We start from the raw sequence: 22,835 nt of genomic DNA, 5'->3' as shown, positions 1-22,835 counted from the left end.
CAAATGCTGTGGGCTATATTTCAGAAGAAGAAACCAGAAAATCTACCTCTTGAGAATTCCTTGCCTAAGAAAACCCCATGAAATTCATGGGATTGCCATAAACTGACGAGCAACTTGAAGGCACTTGCATAGCACATTTCACTACATCAAAATGGAATTGCTTAGTATATGATGAGTTAGTCTTGAAAAGAATGCTGCCTTTATTTTTGGATTCTAGATACATCAAATTCTGGGTATTATTAGGGATGCTTGGTGCAAAACTCTTTATGCGATTAAACTATCTGTGACTAAACTACTGCAATGCCAGCTGCACTTACATAGTGTGTGTCATAACAGAATGACTAAAGTCTCTCTGTTTTCCCGAGTCATCATGACTTTGTACCTTTCTGTACAGTGAACATTCGCCCTTGTAAATCATTTTCCCAGTTTGGCAGTCATTTTCTGGTGAGCTTTTGCCTACCTATAATGTGGCCCTTGAACTTAGTAGGCATAAAAACCATCTAGCCTGGACATATCTCCTTGTTTGTATTTGATAATGATAAACCTGGGTTCAAAAAGAGTCAGCTTAAAATTTAACAGGCAGTTTGCTTGCTTGCATTATAATGCCTTTTCAGTTGTACATGAAACCAAGGAGGCGGTAAGTCCTGATGTAGTGATTTGCTTTGAGATGAAAACTTTGGAATAGAAAGCAGCTGCCTAAATTGCAATTCTGGTTTATATGGGGAACATGGCTTTCATTGGATAATATGGAATAATGTGTTACTTCGTCTGATGCAGTGAACTGGAGTCCACAAAATCTAGACTAGAAATTTTCTGTTTTCAAATTCCAGAATTCTTAAATATCTTTAAATGTGTTATTTGCATAGTGTGTTGTAAAGCAAGAGAATCCATCTTGATTTACAAGAGGATGAATCCTTCCCTTAAGGAGGTTTGTAGTGTCAAATCTGACAAGTAACAAAACAGAGAAGGTGGGGGGGGGGGGAATGGAAATATTCATTTATTTCAGTTACCCATGTTCATAATAATAGGACATGATGGGGAACCAAAGCCTTGGGTTTCAGTCTGGTCCTCTTGAGCTTTCCATGTGGCCATGATCCTTCCCCATGACAGCATTGCTTGGTGGCTTATAGAATCATAGCATCATAGATTTGGAAGAGACCCCTCCTTTGCAGGAAATCACAATCAGCGCATCCCCGATAGAAGGCTTCTCAGTTGTTGAATTTTTACCCATTCTGAAAAATAGGAATGCCTCTTCTAAATCTTAGTTATTGGCAGTAAGTCCTTTAAGATAAAGCAAGCTGGTGTTGTAAGCAAGCTGATTTGTTTGGGGCCCATATATCCCTGAGAATTCTGCCTGTACTGCAGCCACTCACTCACAAACCTTAAGGTTGTGAGTTCAATACCAGCCAGGGCTCAAGCTCAACTCAGGCTTGCATCCTTCCAGGGTTGCTAAATCTGAGTACCCAGATTGTTTGGAGGCAATTAGCTTACACTTTGTAAAACCACTTAGGGAGTGCTTAAGTGCACTGATAAGCAGTATAGAAATGTATTTGCTATTGCTATTGAATTTGGACCTTGTACTGAAAGAGATTCTCTGCAGTTGCCATGGTTAACAGATTTAGCCAAAGTCTTAACTGAAAACTGTGGGTTTTGAGGAGGAATCTGAAGGCTGCAACAAGTGGCATCACATAGGCATGTTGTTCAAATATACCTAGATTAATTGTTCTCAGTTTTGAAAAAATCCTGTTAGACTGACACTCTTTATAATTCTGTCCTGAAACATTTCTATAGATGGTTCTAAGATTTCTAAGTATCACCTGTTCTAAATCTATCATAAAATTTTATCCAGTTTGACATTAGTTTGACATTGCAGTACATGGATCAAGTACATGAAGTTCATATGACCTTATTCATCAGTCTGAATATTACCTGTGAAGGTGTGTTATGCTAGTATTATTGCCAGTGCTTAATGAAACACAAGGAATTCCTTATAACTTAGCTTGTACTTTCATTTATTGTGGTGTTATCTTGCTTTAACTGCAAAAAGCATGAGGTGGAACACATGATTCTGTTTCTGTATCTCCACCAATCCCCATTTTATTCCTTCAACAGCCATGTGAAGTGTGGTAGACTGAGAGAAACATGTTTTTATACTCAGTAATCTTTTTCTGATTAGCAGGCTGTTTACTCACATAGCAGACTTGAACAACAAAATATCATTTGATCTGAGCTTCTTTTAAGGTTTGTTTAAAAGGATTTCTGTATTACATATCTAGCTACTTTATTTTTTATTTAATTTTTATTATGCCCTTCAAAAGTGATAGGTAGACTAGAACTAAAATTAGAACAGAAAACCCTAGCCTTTCTTATAGGTACTTATCTGCCTTCTTTTACATTATTCTCTTTCATTTATTTTGTTGTGCTGATGCTACTGCCCTTTACTCTTTACTCCTTATAATGTCTAGGATCCAAAGGGCTTTTGGCATGGAAGGCAGCACAGGGGAAAAGATAAAGATAAATGAAGTTTCAGTTCTACCAGCATTGGATACCGGAGTTTATTGTTGGATGTCTCAGGCAGTGGCTCCATTCTTGTGATCATACTCCATGCCTTTATTTAATTAAATTAGAGATTGTGTCCTTGGAGTCTAGTGGAGTCTCTTTCTTTGGAGTCTTTTAAACAGAGGCTGCATGACCACCTGTCAGGAATGCTTTGATTGTGAATTCCTGCATGGCAGAATAGGTTTGGACTGGATGGCCCTTGTGGTCTTCCAGCTTTGATTCTGTGAGTCTATATATATTTTTTCAAGATTGCTTTGGCAATCATTGTTGTGTGCCTTCAAGTTTTTTCTGACTTATGGTGATCTTAAGGTGAATCCATTGGGATTTTCTTGGCAAGTTTCTGCTAAAGCTGCACAATGGATTTCAGTTGCTGCTGTTTCTTTATAAACTCTGTAGCTTGGTTTAGCTCATCACTTTGCTATTCTGTTGTGGTTTCGTTCCTGAAAACCACCTTTCTTCTTTTCAAGAGGCTGGGTAGAAATTAGAGTTCAGGATTCAGTTCACAAGCGCTTTCTCCAAGGCTTGAGTTTCATGCATTAGAAACCCAGGGTTTATTTTTAAGGCTGTCACCTTTTTTGTTTGTTGGCTTGTTTGGTTTGGTTTTGCTATTTCATTCTGTCAAAATATAGAATAGTCACTATTCAGCCTCCTCCCAGAGATATATATGGATATAAGGTGTTGTCAGACTTGATCTTGTCTTTACTTTTCATTAATATTGCAAGATGATGATTGCATTGTTCTGATACAGGAGCTCTTGGTGTTTGAACAAACTAATTTTCTTGAATTAAATCTAGTGGGAAAGGCAGTACAGGCAAGGTTAGGTTTGTTTGTAGTTATCTGTAAAGTTGAAAGAACAGTGTTAGCGGGTGTAGATGTGGAAAGACAGTGAAATGGAACAAAAGGCAGAAGGGTGGGACGGGCAGTAAATTGAATAGGAGCCAAGGGGTGGATCTGCAGAAGCAGGTGAAGGGTACAGCAATAATAGAGTCAGATTCCAAGTATTGATGCAGTTTCTGTGGACGCAGGTATAAAATAAGAAGGCTGGATATATAGATGGTGAGCACAATATAGTGATAAATGTCTGGTGCAAAGGTAGACTTCAAAGTTTATTAGAAATTAGGCAGCACAAAAGCTAAAGCTATGAACAGATAAGAATCTTTTGAGCAGTGAAGACTAATACCTGCATAAATGGGGACAAAGTTCTGTAACAGGTTAAAATAAGTTGTTCCAGTGGAGGGGGGATGTTGAACAAAGAAAAAGGAAGAAAGAAGGATTTTATTTCCAAATGTTTTGTTTGTGAATATAGTAAAAAAAAAAGTCTGGAAACCATGCCCTATGAGTAGTGGCTTAGTGAGCTGGGTATGTTTATCCTGGAGAAGAAATAGTTGTTGGTTGACATGACAGCCACATTTAAATATTGGAAGGGATGTCATATTGAGGATGGAGCAGAACTTGTTTTCTGCTGCTCCAGAGACTAGAACACAGAACATTGGATTCAAGCTACAGGAAAAGAGATTCCACTTAAACATCAGGAAGAGCTTTCTGACACTAAGAGCTGTTTGACAATGGAACAAGCTGTCTTGGAGTGTAGTGGAATCTCCTTTATTGGAGGGTTTTAAACAGAGGCTAGACGACCATTTTCAGGAGTGCTTTGACTGTGTCCTCCTGTGTGGCAGGAGTTGGATTGGATGGCCCTTGTGGTCTCTTACAGCTTTATGATTCTGTGATCAGAAGGCCTGCTTCTGATCACATGTGAGGCCCTAACTCTGTATTACAGTGGGCCCTTGGTGTCCGCTGTGGTTTGGTTCCAGAATCCTCCCGTGGATACCAAAATCGGTGGATGCTCAATTCCTGTTCATTGCAGTGGCATAGTTAAGTGGTATCCCTTATATAAAATTGCAAAATAAAGGTTTGAAATTTATAATTTTTTTGAATATTTTCAAGCCATAAATGCTTGAATCCAGTTTGATGTTTCAGCATAATTTGTCTTTTGTAAATTTATTATGATGATCTGAAGAGATTTGGACGTTTTGAACATTACATTTTCTCTCTCTTTTATATTACAATTTTTTGGGGATTTTGCAAGATGCTGGTGCTGTTATAGCCATTGTCATAATGCACTGACAGGGAAGTTCAGTCTCAAAATTATTTACATCTGATTTGGAAGTAAAAGTTTATCCAAACACACACACACACACACACACTGAAAGGAAAATTGGATACAAGGAAAAGAAACCACCGCTGAATACACTTTTTTATTCTACCTGTATGCCTTAGGGTTGGAGAACGTGTGTCCATGTGTTGCTGGACTATTGTTCCCCTTTCCTCACCATTGGCCATGCAGGCTAGGATTCCTGGCCATTGGAGTCTAACAGCATCTGGAAGGCCACAGTCTCTGCTCTCTTGGCAATTGTGGAGCAGCTTGAAATGGTATATTTTGCCCTCCCTGTAAATTGATCTCTAAGCAGCTGCCATCTGCAGCAGATAGATCCCCATTGTTGTTTTGAATGCCATTTGTGTTCTGTATCCATGTCAGCCTTCTTGTAGTGTGATAGAATTCTGAAGCCTCAGTCTGATCACAGTTCTGAGCTGTATTGCTGTATTCATGCCAATGATCTAGGATGAAGGTCTGCACTGTTAAGAAATTATCTCAGTGTTGTAGATCTAGATACTTTGTTAAGTGCATGGGAGGAAAGTTTGCACATAATATATATATATATATATATATATATATATATATATATAAAAAATTAGGCTGCATCCACACTGCAGGAATAATGCAGTTTGACACCGCTTTAACTGTTGTGGCTCAGTGCTACGGAAATCTGTGCTTTGTAGTTTTGTGAGATATTTAGCTTTTGGCTCTGGTGCCACAACAAACTACAAATTCCAGAATTCCATAGCACTAGGCCATGGTAGTTAGTGGTCTCAAACTGGGTTATAGTGCAGATGCTGCCTTAGTTGCATGCAGTCTGAGAACAAATGATTCTATAGGCTCAAAGGGTACAATTCTGATAGTGAACATAAAATCTCTGCAGTAGCACTGCAGCATGAAGTATGTTGGCCACAGTGAACAGGCCAGCTCTTTAGGATGTGGATAAGCTTTTGCTTTACAGGTATAAAACTGATACTTGTACTCATTCATAACTTTTGTTTCCAGGATTGTCTGCAATTCTTGAAGTCCTGATTGAAAGAGCAGCTGCCAAAGGCTTGCAAGCACCATGGCACTTTCCTGGATCACAGTCATTGCCATATTTGCACTATCATCCATTTACTGCATAGTTTCTCATCCCAGCTCAGAACTGTGGTTTCAAGACCTCTTCCCACTTAAGGTGTGTCCTGCCAATGCCAGTGAGAAAACCTTCTATGGCATTATGTTTGATGCAGGAAGTACAGGGACACGAATTCACATTTATACCTTTATACAACGAAGCCCAGGTAAGATTACATGAAAAGGTTTTCCTGAGTACATGTATTTTGTGAGACTATGCTGGGGGGGTATGATGTCTCATAAGAATGTATTACAAGCCTTGAGTAATACTCCTACCAGTTCCCTTTGTTCATCACCCAGATGTTGGAAAATTAGCTTTGTGTGTTAGGAATTCTTAAGCCTTTTTCTTATTGTAACTTAATAATAATAATAATAAAATTTTATTTATATACCGCTTTTCCATTGATCAAAGCGGTTTAACAGCATATATAACATACAATATAAATATTAAAACATGAATATATTAAAAATCCCCCCATATACAAATAACCAAACCATATCTCATGCCAGCTCAGCAGTGCTGTCAGGAAGGGAGGGAGAGCATACAGGAGTCAGGGGTATGCCTGCTCGAAAAAGTGTGTTTTCAGCCCCTTCTTAAATTGGTCTAAGGAGGTGGCCGAGCGGAGCTCGCCGGGGAGTGAGTTCCAGAGCTTGGGGGCCGAAATAGAAAAGGCCCTCCTGGTGGTGGTAGTCAATCTAGCCTCCGGAACTCTTAGCATTTGCTTCCTGGCTGATCTGAGTGTGCGGGGCGGATTATATGGAGAGAGGCGGTCCTCCAAGTACCCTGGGCCCAAGCCACTTCAGTATGGTTCCCCCCCCCTCCCGTTTTCATCACTTTTGATCAGTTTGTACAAATGTATGTCTCTTGTAAAATAAAGTATTTTTTCTCATTCAGTTGGGTTCTGTTATTGTCATGCTTCTTTGAGAAGGTTTTTGATTTAAGGGACAAAAATAATGATTTTGTCATAGAAAACACCAAGGAATTTGGAGGCTGAAATACTCCAAAGAAGATAGAGTTTGGCAAAGATGGAAACATAGTAGTGATGTAAGGCCTAACATGCCATCTATTATATTAACTTTCTGAAGTGAATTATTAGGCTAGTATCACTTAACTGTGGGAAACACAACAAATAAAAGCTTGTCTTGCTGAAAAAGCAAAAGATGCCTTCTGGTGGTCTTGTTTCATAAGATGGTTAGCTGGAGAAAGAGAGAAGAATCACTTTTCAGGAACTGTTAGATAATATTTGGAGATTCTTGTATTGGTTATTTGGTCTTGTGCTCTCTTTTATCCCTAAACCTTTTTTGTACCTGAATTTTCAGAGCTCAAATTTTCCTTTCCTAAAATACTATTGAAATTGCACAGTTGAATGTAGTGCAGTGCTATGAACCTAATGAAATGAAATGTGCTGAAAAATGTGCCCCAAAAAGAAACAGGAGAGGTGACCTTGATATTGGAGTGACTTGAAACTGAAGTGGCTGGATGTTGATATAAGGAACTTATTGATTTGTTTGTTTTGGGGTGAAAGAGAATTGAAACTAACATGGTGTCTAATATGAATGAACATACTGACACAGCTATACTAAAGTAAGGGTGAAGGAAGGAATAAACATTCTAGTAAAGAAAGAGGGCTAGAGACAGGACAGTGCCTAGGAACAGAGATAATGTGAGACTTTTAATAAGATTAATTGCATGCAGGGCTGTTCCCCCCTTGAATAAAAAATATGGTTTCTCACTTTAAAAACACAATGGAAGCAAAGTGTTAATCAGGAGCAAATGGTAGAGGAGCACAGGATATTGCATGGTACAGCCATGTACATCTATGACTAACCAATGGATCAGGCACCAAAATGTCTGTTTGGCTTCAAAGTGAAAACAAAAGTCTCTGTAGCCCATTCTAAATATTTAGTAAATAGAAGAAATAATTATGTTAATGCTGCCTTATGATATTGGTAAATTCCATTTTCTTCTGGCTGGGGGATCCCAAAATTCTCTTAGGTTTCAGTGTTTCTGGCGGCAAACAGAAAAAAAAGCTGTCAGATTTGGATTAATCACTAATACAAAGTTTTGTTAAATGAGTAGAAACTAGTGGAGGACAAGCTAAGGGCTGCAACTTACTGTTCCACAGTGGTCATAGTTAGAATCATAGAATATTATTCTATGTTGGAAGAGTTGGAAGAGACCGCAAGGGCCATCCAGTCCAACCCCCTGCCATGCAGGAAATTCAAATCAAAGCATCCTCGACAGATGGCCATCCAGCCTCTGTTTAAAGACCTCCAAGGAGGGAGATTCTACTACACTCCAAGTGAGTGTGTTCCATTGTTGGACAGCCCTTACTGTCAGGAAGTTCCTCCTAATGTTGAGGTGGAATCTCTTTTGCTGTAGCTTGCATCCATTGTTCCGGGTCCTAGTCTCTGGAGCAGCAGAAAACAAGCTTGCTCCCTCCTCAATATGACATCCCTTCAAATATTTAAACAGGGCTATCATATCACCTCTTAACCTTCTCTTCTCCAGGCTAAACATCCCCAGCTCCCTAAGTCGTTCCTCATAGGGCATGGCTGCCAGACCCTTCACCATTTTAGTTGCTCTCCTTTAGTTACATTCTACAGGGGTGTGCTTATGTCACAACTTTGCTTTCTAAGACCAGTGCACATCAGCAGCAAGTACTGACAAAGATATGCTATCATGGGCATTCTTTCTGCTTCAATAGGTAACTTGTGGTCCTCTTCAGAAAATTATGTTTTTACATGACGTCAGTCATTTAGTAAGCTTGTGTTAAAAAGAACTGTGTCTGCATCTCACAATAAACTGCATTTTTTATTAATTTACTGAGAATGCATACAGCTGTTGATCCAATTACTTGGCCATAGTTTTCAGAACATTACTTTCAGTTATGTTAAGAGTTTCCAATTATAGCATCACTGATATTTGGTGGGGCAAAATAATAATAATTTTGATCCTCACACTACACATATGGTACAAAAATATCACTGGAACCACAATATACAGTGGACCCTTGTTATATGCTGGGGTTTGGTTCCAAGATCCCTCGTGTATAACAAAAACCGTGTATGCTCAAGTCCTATTAAATATAATGACATAGCAAAATGGTGTCCCTTATTAAAAAATGGAAAATCAAGGTTTGATATTTGAAATTTATACTTTTTTTTAAACATTTTCAAACCATGGATGCTTGAATCCATGTATAAAAAATCTGTGTATAAGAAGGGCAGACTGTATATTTATTTTACATACTAAGCATATCTTGCCAGATTGTGAATAGTTTAGTCATATATTGTTTTAAAAGAGTGACTGTTTCATAACTTGTTTTTTTTTTTAATTTATTTAATTGTTGCAGAAAAACCTGCAGAGTTAGAAGGGGAAATCTTTGAGTCAGTAAAGCCAGGTCTCTCTGCATATGCTGCTGAGCCTGAGAAGGTAAGATGTTCATGTAGGGTTTTGTGACTACGGTATTTACCGCTCTTCCTTGACTCTGATTGTTGACTAATGCACGAATTGTAATTTTTAGAGAACTAATAGGAATTCTTGGTAAATTCAGTGTTAGTATTTTATTGTTGTATTGATTGTAAATTCTACTAAGTGTCTTTTAAGGTTGTAATCCTGCCTCGATCCGTGACAGAGGCGGGAGGTATAAATAAACTATATTATTATTATTATTATTATTATTATTATTATTATTACTTTCCTCATTGTCTAACACAGGGGTAGGCAACTATGACCCCTCAAGGGTGGGGGGGGGGTTGGCATATAATTTATAGAATTATTTGGAAGGGGCTTCATGGGCCATCACATCCAATGGCCTGTTCAGTGCAGGCTCTCCAGTTAGAGCATTTCCCACAGGTAGCTTTCCAGCCTTTTCAAATGTCTTCAAAATCAACCACCTCTCTAGGCAAGTGGATCTGTTGCCTAACCACTCTTACTGGCAAGAAGTTTATTTTAATGTTCAGTCTAAATCTACCCTCTCATAACTTAAAACCATTAAACATGGTCTACCTCCTCCTATCTGTGACTTCCCTTGAGTTATTTAAAACATGCAGCCATGTCACCCTTCACCAGCTTCTTCAACCTTTCCTCATACATTTTGATCTTCATAGCTTGTATCATCTTTGTTGCACTTCTCTGAATCCACTCCAACTTGTCTATATTGTTCTTAAAAATGTTGCACCTAGACCTGAATGCAGTACTCCAGATGAAGCCTCAAAAGCGCAGAATATACAGTGGGCCCTTGTTATACGCTGGGGTTTGGTTCCAAGATCCCCCGTGTATAACAAAATCTGTGTATGCTCAAGTCCTATTAAATATAATGACATAGGAAAATGGTGTCCCTTATAAAAAATGAAAAATCAAGGTTTGATATTTGAAATTTATACAATTTATAAAATTTGCCCACTCACAGTTTAACATGAGTGGGTGACAAGAAGGTAAAAACTGAGACAATTGGTAGTGAAAGGAATAATGGAAACATAATTGTCAGGAAATGTTGTAAGACCACCCAGATGTCACCACATTTTAAAGGAGATTTTACTTCTGCAGACCTAATATTAGGTCAGACTGCTTCTCTGTGTAGTCCAGTACTACATGCTGTAACTAGAAGACAATGGTTCTCCAGGCACATTACCACCACTTACTGTTTATAATTTTAATTGAAGATACGAGGAGTTGAGCCTTGGACTTTCTGCATGCAAAGCTTGTGTAGTCCCACTAAGCTGAGCTGCCTTCTCACACAAAATATCATAAGATGTCCATAAAAGAGAAAAACAAATGAGTTCCTGCACTCAAGGAGCTTTCAGTCTAAAACAAACTATGGGTAACAGGTTGGAATTGAGAGATGAGGGTAGTAAGGGTTGTGTGTTAGAAAATGCAGCTGCATCTTTTTTTAAACACAGTTTGGGCTCAAGAATTAAAGAATTAAGCCAGCCTCCTCACAAAAAAAGCTTGGGGTTTGAAGTAGGAGCTGAAAGAAGAGTAGTATTTTGAAGAAGCTTTCAAGCTAGTACTGAACCCAACATTACTGGTTTTTCTATCTTGCATTCTGTTAATCTTTAGGGAGCTGAAACTGTCAGACAGTTGTTAGACATGGCCAAGGAAGCTGTGCCACCCAGCCACTGGAAGAAGACTCCAGTAGTATTGAAAGCCACTGCTGGCCTGCGGCTATTAGCAGAGCACAAAGCCCAGGCTCTTCTTTCAAAGGTAACTTAGGCTTGTTTTCTCCATGGGTGAGGAGGTGTCCTGGTGTACAAGTTGGGGAGGTCCTTGATTGCCTCTGTTACTGCTGTCTCTGTGTATGTTGTTGCCATGAATTTGTCACAGATACTTTTAAAAAAATGCTCTACCAAGCTCATGTCAAGCACTTCTAAATCCTAAAGTGGCATTCACTCTTCCTCTTTCTTAATAAAGGTAGAGTGTCTGTAGCGCAGTATATACAGTCAGCCCTCCGCATTTGCAGATTTGATTTTTGCAGATTTGATTATTCATCTATTTGATTAATATGTTCTCTCTAGGAATATCTAGGTCCTCCAGCATGACTCATATGGTCAACATCCACTTGGAAGTTATGCACCATTCTATGGTCAACATCAAGCAGATATTGAGCACAGACTTGTGTTGGAGGACCTGGAGATTCATAAAGGGGTGTTTTCTCAGGTTAAAAAACAGTGTTATTTTATTTGTGTTTTTTCCACTTTCATGGAGATCTTGCACCCAGCGAATGTGGAGAGCCCACTGTAGTCCTGCTTTTATTTCTGATATCTCGGAACACAACAAAAAGCATTACATCTGTACTGCCTTGTTTTACTTTCTACTGCTTTTTGTAGGAGAGGAAAGTTATGACATACACACTCTATTCTGGGAATGGTTCTGAATTCTAAGAATATCATTTTTCCCCATTTCCACAGGTCAGGGAGGTTTTTGAGGAATCTCCTTTTTTAGTTCCTGATGACAGTGTTAGTGTGATGGATGGAACTTATGAAGGTGAGTTCTGAGTGGAAGAAGAATAGCACTGTGGGAATGGATGCGGGAAACTGCTGTTGAAGCAAGGGAGAAGGGGAGTATACCTTAATTTGAACAGATTTAATGCTAAAGTCACAGTATGTTAGAATTCAGAGACATAGCTGTATTAGTCTGGAATAACAGTATGCAAAGGGATCTTGTGGTATAAGCTTTCTGATAAGATGCATCTCAGAAAATAGACCAAGTCTACAAAGCTTATGCTACTGTGTCTTTCACTCAGTCTCAAAGGTATTACAAAATCACTTTGCATACTAATATCTTAGAATGTATTTGTTAGACATTCTCCAGAAAATGATGAAAACAGTGGAATGCTTAAGCCGAGTTTGATTTGCCTTCTATGAAAGTTCTGAGTGTGTATATGAGCCACCTTCAATCCCAGTGTTCAATAATAATAATAATAATAATAATACTGTATATACTCAACTATAAGTCGACCTCATGTATAAGTCGAGGGCAAATTTTGGGGCCAAAATTATGGATTTTGCTATGACCCGTGGATAAGTCAAGGGTAAAATTTAGGGGCATATAGCAAACGATCTAAAGGATGAAGCAAAGCAAAATATTGTCAAAGAACTTATAAAATTCCAGCAGACATAACTCTTTGTGCTTACTCTTAAGGTTAGATGGATGAAATAACAGAGGGGGTCAGCGCTTCACATATTATACTCTTGCTTTTCATCAGGAGATGGTTCCTTCTTTTAAATAAGAGTTAAGGCACACTTCTTACATTGACCCATGGATAAGTCAAGTCAGGTTTTTTGGGCTCAATTTTTTGACCTAAATTTCTAGACTTATACATGAGTATATACAGTAATAATAAAATTTATTTGTATTTTCCCGCCTCTCCCAAGTGGATCAAGGCGGGATTACAACCTAACAGTAACAAGAAAATACAAGACTAAAACATATAATTTCAAACAGTAAAACAATGCAGTCACTTTTTTTAAGATAAAATGTTCTGATCCTGGATATACAGAAGGGAAGTATACATAAAGGCTACATCCTCACTGCAGAAATAATCCAATTTGACACTGCTTTAATTGCCACAGCTCAATGCTATGGAATTCTGAGATTTGTAGTTTTGTGAGATATTTAGCCTTCTCTGTCAGAGAATTCTGGTGTTAAAATAAACTACAATTCCCAGAATTCCATAGCATTGAGCCATAGCAGTTGAAACAGTGTCAGACTGGATTATTTCTGTGATGTAGATGCAACCAATGGAATGAATGAATACAGTTGCTGAGAAGGATACAAAAAAGACTGTTAAAATCTTATAAAGAAATTAACACTAGTTGAAAATGCAGTTTACTTCAAGCAGTTCATAGTTAGAAAAAGCCAAGCAAAGGGAAGATTTAACCAGCTGGGATAGTAAATTGAATGTATCAAGGCTGCATCTAGAAGAGAGTGAGAGAGTTATTTGTTTTCTCACAAGCATAGCTTGTAACTCAGCCTACAACTTTTACTACACGATCTTCAATTTGCTTGCTCTAGTTCTGTAATGCACACATCCTCATCCTGATGGTGAAGATGATGTAGATTCAGAAAACCGCAGGCTTACAGTGTAAATATAGGCTGAGACAGCCTTACACTTCTCTCTGTTGTTACATCATACCAATTACATGTTGAGCTTTGCCAGGATCCTCTCCACCCATATTTTCGTCATACTGCTTTGGTTGACTTAACAGTCTCTAAGCAAATACAATAGTTAAGAGTGTCCTTTAGAGTTGCTTTGACTAAACATGATACAATCATTCTGCAGGATTTTCCTGAAAAGACTGATAGAAAGGTAGGAGAAATGGAGTTGGATTGTGTTTGAAAAGGGGTATTGTCATGCCTCCAGAGCATCTTTGATGCTCTTGAGACATATATTTAGTTGAGATTATATTAGACTTTCTATGTATCAGTTTAGGAGGGGAAATAGAGATCTACAGCTTTAAGAAAGACAAGGATTGTGGGAAATCCCAGGGTCTTATACTGTCTCCCTCTAGCTAGTTTCAGTTGTGTAGTAAGATTTCAGCCAAGTTAGACCTGGAGAGAGTATTTTCCTTTGACAAAGATAAGTCCACAGAAGAAGAAGGAGAAAGTCCACAGAAAAAGAAAGATAAAACCCACCAAGAAGAAAGAGCAAGGTATTTAAGAAGGACTACTGAGAAAAAGGAGATCAGTTTCATGTTTTTGTGTTTATAACCAGTAAAGCTTTTGAAAACTTAAGAAATTTGTGGACAAGTCTTTTGTTCAGGCTGTGTTCCTAAGAGCCAGAGGCCTTATTACACCCAAAGTCCATAGCATCGCTCTTGGGACAAAACAGGTATTAATTAAGATTTAGACAGAGAAACAACAGTGAAGGCTGAGAGAGAAAAAGAACCTTGGGAAACCTGGGAATGTAATGAAATGAGACAAGTACAGATAATTAACAGAATTGTATACAGTGTGGTAATTCTGGATATTTTTGTGAGCAGAAAAGTTTAAAGATAGAAGGATTTCACATTGATTTTTTTCTTTGTCCTTACAGGTATTTTAGCCTGGATCACTGTGAACTTTTTAACAGGTAATTGGTGCTTTGTAAGAAAACAAAATTAATAACCATGGAGAATTTACACAAGTTCAACCTAGACAATGAGGAAATAGAAATAGTAAAACAATTCTCTTACTTGGAATCAAATATTGATAGGAATGTGGACTACAGTCAGAAAATCAGAAGATTAATAATGGGTTATGAAAGAACTAGAAAAGATCCTAAAATGCTAAGATATGCCATTCAGCAGAAAAATTAGAATCCTTCAAGCCATTGTATTCCCTATGACTATGTATGGATGTGAGAGCTGGACAGTTAAGAAAGAAGATAGAAATAAAATCAATGATGTGATGCTGGAGAAAAGTGCTGAGGATCCCATGGACAGCCAAAAAGACAAACAAATGGGTCTTAGAGCAGATCAATCCAGAAATCTCCCAGGAAGCCAAGATAAAAAAGCTTAAGTTGTCATACTTTGGACACATCATGAGAAGAGAGGACTCACTGGAAAAACAACAATGCTAGGAAAGGTGGAGGGAAGTAGAAAGAGAGGAAAGTAGATGGATGGAGTCTATTAAGGAGGTCCCAGAGCAGAGCAGTGGAGGACAGGATTCCCATAGGGAGTCTTGGAGATGTCTCATCCACAGGGTTGCCATAGGTTGGAGTTGATTCAAGGGCAGTTAACAACAAAAACTAAAATGTAAGGCTTGTATAGTCTTCCATTGCGGCCAGCTCAAGTTTTACTCTTGCATTCTTACTATAACTGCTGCTGAAATCCAGTGATGGCTAAGAAAACCAAATGGCATGGGATCCCTCATGTAATATGCATGGTTTTTAAACTTTGCAATGCTACTTGCAGGGCAGCTGTATGGCCGGAACAAGAAGACAGTGGGGATCCTGGATCTGGGAGGAGCCTCTACACAGATCACATTTCTGCCACAGCTTAAGGTGAGGAGTACTTGTAAAACAGGGTGGGATTCATGTGGCCCTGCAGATGTTGTTGCATGACCCAGCAGATCTAGTTAGTATAGCCAGCAAGTAGGACTGCAAGGACCCACAGTCCAACAACAACCAGAAAGTTACATAATTTCGATCTGTGCTACAATACAATCCGTTGTGGTTCCCATAATGCTGGATAGTCTGCTGGTGGTGGCATGATTGTTTTGTGTTGTACAGTGCGCCCGTGCCATACGCGGGCGTGCCATACGCGGACTTGAGCGTACGTGCTCAAGCCGCGGCGGGGCGGACGGGGCAGCGCATCCCATTCAGTTGAATGGGCGCGCGCCCGTTGCGCCCTGCGCGCGCCCGCGCTGCTGCTCACAAGCCCCATTGTTTCCAATGGGGCTCGAGCATAGGCGGAATTCGCCTTACGCAGAGGGATCCGGAACGGATCCCCTGCGTAAGGCGAGGACGCACTGTACTTCATACTAGGGACGCAGTAGCTCAGTGGTTAAGACACTGACTCTGACGATCGCAAGGTTGACAGGTTGACAGTTCAAGGCTCAAGTACCACATGATGGAGTGAGCTCCCATCACTAGTCCCAACTTCTGCCAACATAGCAGTTCGAAACCATGTAAAAGTGCAAGTAGATAAATAGGTACCACTTTGGTGGGAAGATAACAGCATTCTGTGCTGTCATGTTGACTGCATGATCACTGAGTCATCTTTGACAACGCTGGCTCTTCGGCTTAGTAATGGAGATGAACACTGCCCCCTACAGTCAGATATGACTTGACAACCTTTGCCTTTTACCTTTACTTCATCTAGAATAGAATCATAGAATCGTAGAGTTGGAAGAGACCATAAGGGCCATCCAGTCCAATCCCCTGCCATGCAGGAAATCTCAATCAAAGCATACCTGACAGATGGCCATCCAGCTTCTGCTTAAAGACCTCCAAAGACAGAGACTCCACCACACTGTGAGGGAGTGTGTTCCACTGTTGGACAGCCCTTACTGTCAGGAAGTTCTTCCTAATGTTGAGGTGGAATCTCTTTTCCTGTAGCTTGCATCCATTGCTCCAGGTCCTAGTCTCTGGAGCAGCAGAAAAGAAGCTTGCTCCCTCCTCAATATGACATCCCTTCAAATATTTAAACAGGGCTATCATATCACCTCTTAACCTTCCTTTCTCCAGGCTAAACATCTCCATCTAGGCCTGATTCCCACTACCTTTTAAACCGGGTTGCTAATCGGTTTGAACTGGTTCAAATAACCCTGGTTCCCACTTGAATTGATTCGGAGGGGGGGCCCATGCGCTAGACCCATTTAACCCAAGCTTTTTTATGCTGATGTTTTCTGCGTCTTTTTGGATAAATCAATTCTGCGCAAGTGTGAACCAGATGCGGATTCAAATTGATTTAAATTTGCCCTTTGGCCAGCTGGAGCAGGTCTGTTTTGAACCGATTCATTCATGAATGTGAACCACAAGTGGGTTATTTTACAGGGAAAAACGTGATCGGGACAAAAGTAGTGGGAACCACACTCCGCTGTTGAATTGATCCATCTATTGAGATCGCAAACCACTTTTTTAATAAGTGGGAATGAGACCCTAGATTGCTTCAATGATATCCATTGGGTTAATAGACTTCTTTTAAACTTTAATTATGTAAATATTGTAAGACATATGAAGTATATTTGATACCCCTTGTTCTCAAGCTATTTTGCTATAACAACATTTTTGCTCCTTGAGGACTCAGAAAAGGGAAGACCATCAAGTATATTTGGAGCTTTACAGGTCAAAAACAGCATTAATTTTTTTAATGTGAAATCGAAGGCTTTCATGGCCAGCATCCATAGTTTTTTGTGAGTTTTTCTGGCTATGTGGCCATGTTATAGAAGAGTTTATGCCTATAAACTCTTCTATAACATGGCCACATAGCCAGAAAAAACCACAAAAAACTATTATTATTTTTATTTGCTGACTAATATTAGAAGGACTATGAAGTGTTATGTTTTGGGTGGGAAATTGTTCAGACTCCTTATTAAAGTTATTTGATTCAGGTGAAAACATCCAAGCGCATGCAGCAGTTTCAGAAGGATGAATTTACAGATGTTCTGTGGCCTTTTCTTATCACACCACATGTGTTAATTGACAAACAAGAGTTTGTGTTATTAGCAACAGTTTTTGTGAATAGCAATTCTCAGTGGTGTCAAAGTAATGGTGAATTTAAACCACCGAACAACCATGTTAAATTTTGGATTAATGATTAGATAAATGCTATTATAATATATGTAAAGGAATAGAATGGAAATTGCAGATGTAAGAATGTTGACAAAGTGGTATTTATATTATGTACTGTGAATTAGGGGAGGGATAGGGAGGGATGGAGGAAGGTTTGTAACAAAAGAGGGGGAAATGTAATACTGAGATTGTACTGTTGTTAAATATCAGTACGTTTAAAAAATAATGTCACTGTCACTGGCAGCTCTTTCTGTACTTAAATTTCCTCTGATCTCACTGCCTACAATCCATGCCCTCACTAATCGTGGATGCTGTATATATCCTTGTAATTTTTCATAGGCTTTCAATGCTTGACTTTAAGGAATTGTTTTCTTCATAACCGGGTGTTTTTCCTGTGCTGCTGAGACACAGGCACTCTCCCTAGAGCACCTTAATAACAGTTAATGTTTCTGAGCAACAGCTCCTCAGAGCCAGGCATTTGGGGCATGGAGACTGTTGTCAACATTATTTTTCTGCTGTGGAAAGGCATCTGTGTTTTCTGTCTAGTTACATTGGATCTCTGTATGAGTACACTTCAGATACAAAAGTATCTGGAAATCAGTAGTGAAAAAAGTATCTGGAAATCAGTAGTAGAAGCAATAATTGAATAGTACTTTATCATTATACTAATGTTTAGGAAACCTTGGAACAAAGCCCGATGGATTTCTTTACCTCATTTCAAATGTTCAACAGCACTTACAAACTCTATACACACAGGTGAGTGAGCAGGTACTATACTAAGTAATGGCTAAGAAAATTTTTGAAGACATATTAGAAAAAACATTAACTTCAATGATATGCATTGTTCAAATTTTAAATCAGTCTCTTTTGCTGGTTGTCAGAGTAATCCAGAAAGCCTCTTTCAGAATACTAGATAAACGTGCCTTCATTCATACTATAATAAACAGAGTAGCTGGTGGATTATTGATAAAAAGTCATGTGCTGACATTTTTTGTGCAAGTCTGAGCAAACAGGAAGCTATTTTAACAGACATATCATTTATATTTGTGTTTATAAAATAGACTCTTGTAATTTATAGTTAAATATTTTGTCCTCTACAGCTATTTGGGATTTGGGTTGAAAGCTGCACGGCTTGCAACATTGGGAGCCTTGGATATGGAAGGTACATTCCGACAGATTAACTGGAGTGTGTATGTGTGTGTGGAGGAGGGAGTGTTCAGTTAATATTGGCTTGTGTCTCATGTCTGGCTCTATGCTTATTGGCAGTGGTTTGTCGAGGAATGTGGGATACCATTCTTATTTCAGTTGTTACACTATTGTATGAATAGAGGAAAGTAAGGCACAGTGTAATTGGATGGTAATGGAAATACAGAGCATTCCAGGAGGAGGCTGTGGGAAATTTCAAATCTCATCCATTTTTTTGACTGATGATATGACATGTTGTGGACATAATCAATTCTGAACAAAGCACTCTAAAATTCTATTCATTGCAACTGAAGAATTAAGAACGTGCTTAGTTTGCTCCTGCTGAAATATACAAAACTTTAGATGAATTTAATCTTGGTTGGATGATGCCTATTAAATTCAGTTGAACTATCAAGATCATTTGCCTGTATTTTTGATACTAAAAGAGAAAATATAATGAAATGCTTTCAGGGCCTGGATGTAAATGGAAAAGAAATCTGCCTTTAAGATTCTTTGAAGGTATGGAACACCAGTATACCTATAAGTGAGCATGAAGACGTGATCAGATTTCTACATTGTGCAGAATTTAGTAGCTTTTGTACAGGTTTTGCATATTACTGCTAACTAGACAGCAATGTGTTCAATATTATTTGAAGTGAAAAACAGCATATCAACTTTGCTGCAAATGCTTATTTCCAGATCCTTTCCATAATTATTGTCCACGAGAGAGTGTATAACTAGAATCAGTAGCTGAATTTCTATTTACTTTAGAATGTCATGTTCACACCTTGTAATGCAAATTACAGGTCATTCCAAAGGTACATTTTGCAGAAGTGCATATTTGGATTCAAAAGCAAATGCATATATAGTCAGTGTTTCTGATCCACTAATGTAATTTAAACTGCTTCTGCGTACATTTTTTTTTTAGTAAATCAGTGTATGGAAATCAAAGCAAGTCCAAAACATCTTTTATTTGAAGCAAAGATGAAAAGGATATCCTTCCCCATTCCAGAAGCCAACTGGATTGGCAGTTGAATCTTATTTCATTGGTAATGAGGCAGCATCCTTCACAGTACTTGAGGGCAGCAGGTGTGACGCACCCAGGTCCAGTACTTCACCACCATTTACTTACTGTTTAACCTGGTGCTTAATTGTTGCCCTCTGGATCAAGTACAGCATATATCATGTAAGGAATGCAACCATATGTATAAGGCTCGCTGTAGTGAATGGCCTTTGGCTATCTTTGCACACTTGGGCAAAGGTTTTTCCTAAAGGGGATGTGTGGCATATTTCAAGAAGGTGGTTCAGCCAGATAGAAAGTCCTGGTGAGCAAAAAGCAAGCATTGCTTTTGCCAAGGTGCCAACTCAGGAGGATGAAAATAGGGTGTGGTGGTAGATTGAATAGGCAGAGGACTCTCTCTCTCTCTCTCTCTCTCTCTCTCTCTCTCTCTCTCTCTCATATCAATGTGTGTTGTCTGAGGTACCAACTTCACTTTACCAGATAGTAGAGCCAACCCTGACTAGAATGCAGATCAGTAAAGATCAGTGTAAGTTGAACTGTAGCCTCATGTGTGTTGTATTTTTAGAAGTTTTTCATCAAAATTTCTCTTGTTCAGTTCCAGTTCCAGGAACTCTCCTATTCATGTGTATCTTGGGAACCATCCCTGGGCAAGCATTCAAATGTTTGTTTCCTTTTCCAACGAGGAGGAACCAAAGTGTATCAGCTGTCCCTGAATCACTTGTATTCTGTTATTCAAACTAGTGTAAACAGAACCTGGGCTATGAAATGTCCACCTGCTCTGTGAGCAACCAAACTTTGAAAAACAATGGAAGCTGCCCTGGGTGACATACAGTTGCTTATCAAAGCCAAACCCTTGACTGCAACTTAGTTTGTGTTGCGATTACTTTGTTTACACTGCTATGTTAGATATGGAATATTGCACTGTAGTTATAATTTATTTTATAAAAAGTAAAGGCATGCTTTATTAAATGTTACAGCTTCCTGGATTCCTGTTCTTCTGGAATGTGAAAGGATTTGAGTTTCAGGGGATGATACTTTTTGCTTTAGAACCATTTAATTATTTGGATTAGCCAAGGAGTTTTTTTATTTTTATTATCATCTAGTACCTCCCGAGAACAATTGTTAATTGTGCATACAATTGGTAATTCCTCATTTCACCTCCATTGTTTTAACCAAAATATATGGCACATTTTCCCCATGCATCCTAGAATATATTTAGACTCTTCATCATCTGTCTTTGTCATCCATTCATTTTGCAGTTCATTTTCGGGGAGAAGCTTGGCAATATTTTCCAACTGCAACTATTTCATCTATTTCTCACCTATACAGATCCCAAATTGAACATCCTAATTGGAGAAATTTTAAGTTACTGCTCAAAATGGAGCACAGAATTCAATTTTCTCCTGCTTTCTCCTACAATTACAATGATATTAAAAACAGTACCACTGTATTCTGCTTTGGTCAGGACTCACCTGGAATATTGGGTCCAGTTCTGGACACAACAATTCAAAAAGGATGTTGACAAGCTAGAGCATGTCCAGAGAAGGGCAATGAAAATAGTGAAAGGTCTGGAAACACCATGCCCTGTGAGAATAGACTTAGAGAGCTGAGTATGTTTAGCCTGGGGAAGAGAAGGTTAAGAGGTGACATGATAACCCTGTTTAAATATTTGAAAGGTTGTCATACTGAGGCTGGAGCAAGCTTGTTTTCTGCTGCTCCAGAGACTAGGACAGAGAGAAGTGGATTCGAACTACAGGAAAAGAGATTCCACCTCAACATTTGGAAGAACTTGCTGACAATAAGAGCTGTTTGACAGTGGAACAAATTGTCTTGGAGTGTGGTGGAATTTCCTTTATTGGAGGGTTTTAAACAGAGGCTAGACAACCATTTCCAGGAGGGTTTTGTTTTTGTTTTTGTTTTGTTTTTTTGGAGTTTTTAAACAGGCTGGATGGCTGTCTGTTGGGGGTGTTTTGATTGTGTGTTCCTGCATGGCAGGGGGTTGGACTGAATGGCCTTTTAGGTCTCTTCCAACTGTAAGATTCTATGAACGCATTCTTTTATGTTTTCTCTTCTGTATTCTCTTCTGCAGCAGATGGAAGGAGGTTCCGAAGTTCTTGCTTGCCAAAACAACTGGAAGCAGAGTGGCACTTTGGGGGAGTAAAATACCAGTATGGTGGCAACAAAGAAGGCAAGTTAGAAGGATACAGTTTCCCAAAACTGACGCAAACAAGAGAAATGTCTTTATCTTTTATTGTAATTTAGAAAATTGTGTCCAAGGATATGACCTGGCAAGGGCTCTGGCTTGAAAAGTATTAGCTGAGGCTGAAGTAATCTTGGTCAGGAAACAGAATGCCAGCCTAAAAGTAATTTGTGCTCATTGGAATGTATAGCGCCACAGAAGTGATATTATATGTAGGCATTACACTTGATTATCAGGTTCTTAGGGGCCAAAGGATGCTGGGTCCAATTTTGAGCTATCTACAACTTCATCCTTATGCTTTCTCGTTTCCTCTATGTTTCTCTTCTTAATTTCCAATATTGAGAATTCCATAGTATTTGGAATGTGATTTAGGACTTGTGTCATTTTTGCCTATGTGTGTTTACTTTGGCAGGGGAAACAGGATTTGAACCATGTTACTCTGAAGTGCTGAAGGTTGTACAAGGCAAACTACACCAACCACAAGAAATTCGAAGAAGCTCCTTCTATGCCTTTTCCTATTATTATGATCGGGCTGCGGACATTGATTTGATAGGTGAATACTGAATGTTTGAAAACTTACTTAAGTTGTAAGATCTTGGAGAAGAAGGGATTTATCTGTTTGATTTCTAATTCATTTATTATCATGGGGAAATCTCTTAGAAAGTGAATTACAGCATACTTTACATAAACACCTTGCCATAAAATAATACTGAATACATGTATTGTTATTAAATGGACAGTAGCAACCAGTGAAGCCTTGGTTTAAAACATGGTACGCTAAGGTCCAAAACACACTGCAGAAACAATCCAGTTGGAGACCCCCTTAACTGGCTTGGCTCAATGCTAGGGAATTCTGGGAACTATAGTTTTGTGATATAT

At 38.8% G+C, this 22,835-nt stretch overlaps 1 protein-coding gene across 4 annotated transcripts in view; it reads left to right on the top strand.

Moving 5' to 3' along the window:
• Positions 1-22,835, top strand: part of ENTPD5 (ectonucleoside triphosphate diphosphohydrolase 5) — a 34,830-nt gene that overhangs the window by 2,514 nt on the left and 9,481 nt on the right. For 2 of the 4 annotated variants that reach the window (XM_089522175.1, XM_089522178.1), the window contains exons 2-11: positions 5,720-5,997; positions 9,187-9,266; positions 10,896-11,039; positions 11,744-11,819; positions 14,371-14,406; positions 15,230-15,318; positions 18,227-18,306; positions 18,651-18,712; positions 21,846-21,944; positions 22,369-22,509. In XM_089522175.1, the coding sequence (XP_089378301.1) occupies positions 5,781-5,997; positions 9,187-9,266; positions 10,896-11,039; positions 11,744-11,819; positions 14,371-14,406; positions 15,230-15,318; positions 18,227-18,306; positions 18,651-18,712; positions 21,846-21,944; positions 22,369-22,509 (1,024 nt within the window). In that variant the 5' untranslated portion in view covers positions 5,720-5,780. Of the gene's footprint in view, positions 1-1,860; positions 1,938-4,836; positions 4,990-5,719; positions 5,998-9,186; positions 9,267-10,895; positions 11,040-11,743; positions 11,820-14,370; positions 14,407-15,229; positions 15,319-18,226; positions 18,307-18,650; positions 18,713-21,845; positions 21,945-22,368; positions 22,510-22,835 lie in introns of all 4 variants that reach the window. The other 2 variants (XM_089522176.1, XM_089522177.1) reach the window with 2 other exon arrangements.

Source organism: Sceloporus occidentalis, unplaced genomic scaffold, assembly GCF_023333645.1.
Source record: "Sceloporus occidentalis isolate IW3139 unplaced genomic scaffold, rSceOcc1.0.p SCAF_4, whole genome shotgun sequence".
Taxonomy (NCBI): Eukaryota; Metazoa; Chordata; class Lepidosauria; order Squamata; family Phrynosomatidae; genus Sceloporus; species Sceloporus occidentalis.
The sequence above is the reverse complement of the archived record's forward strand: the minus strand, read 5'-3'. Positions and strand labels throughout refer to the sequence as shown.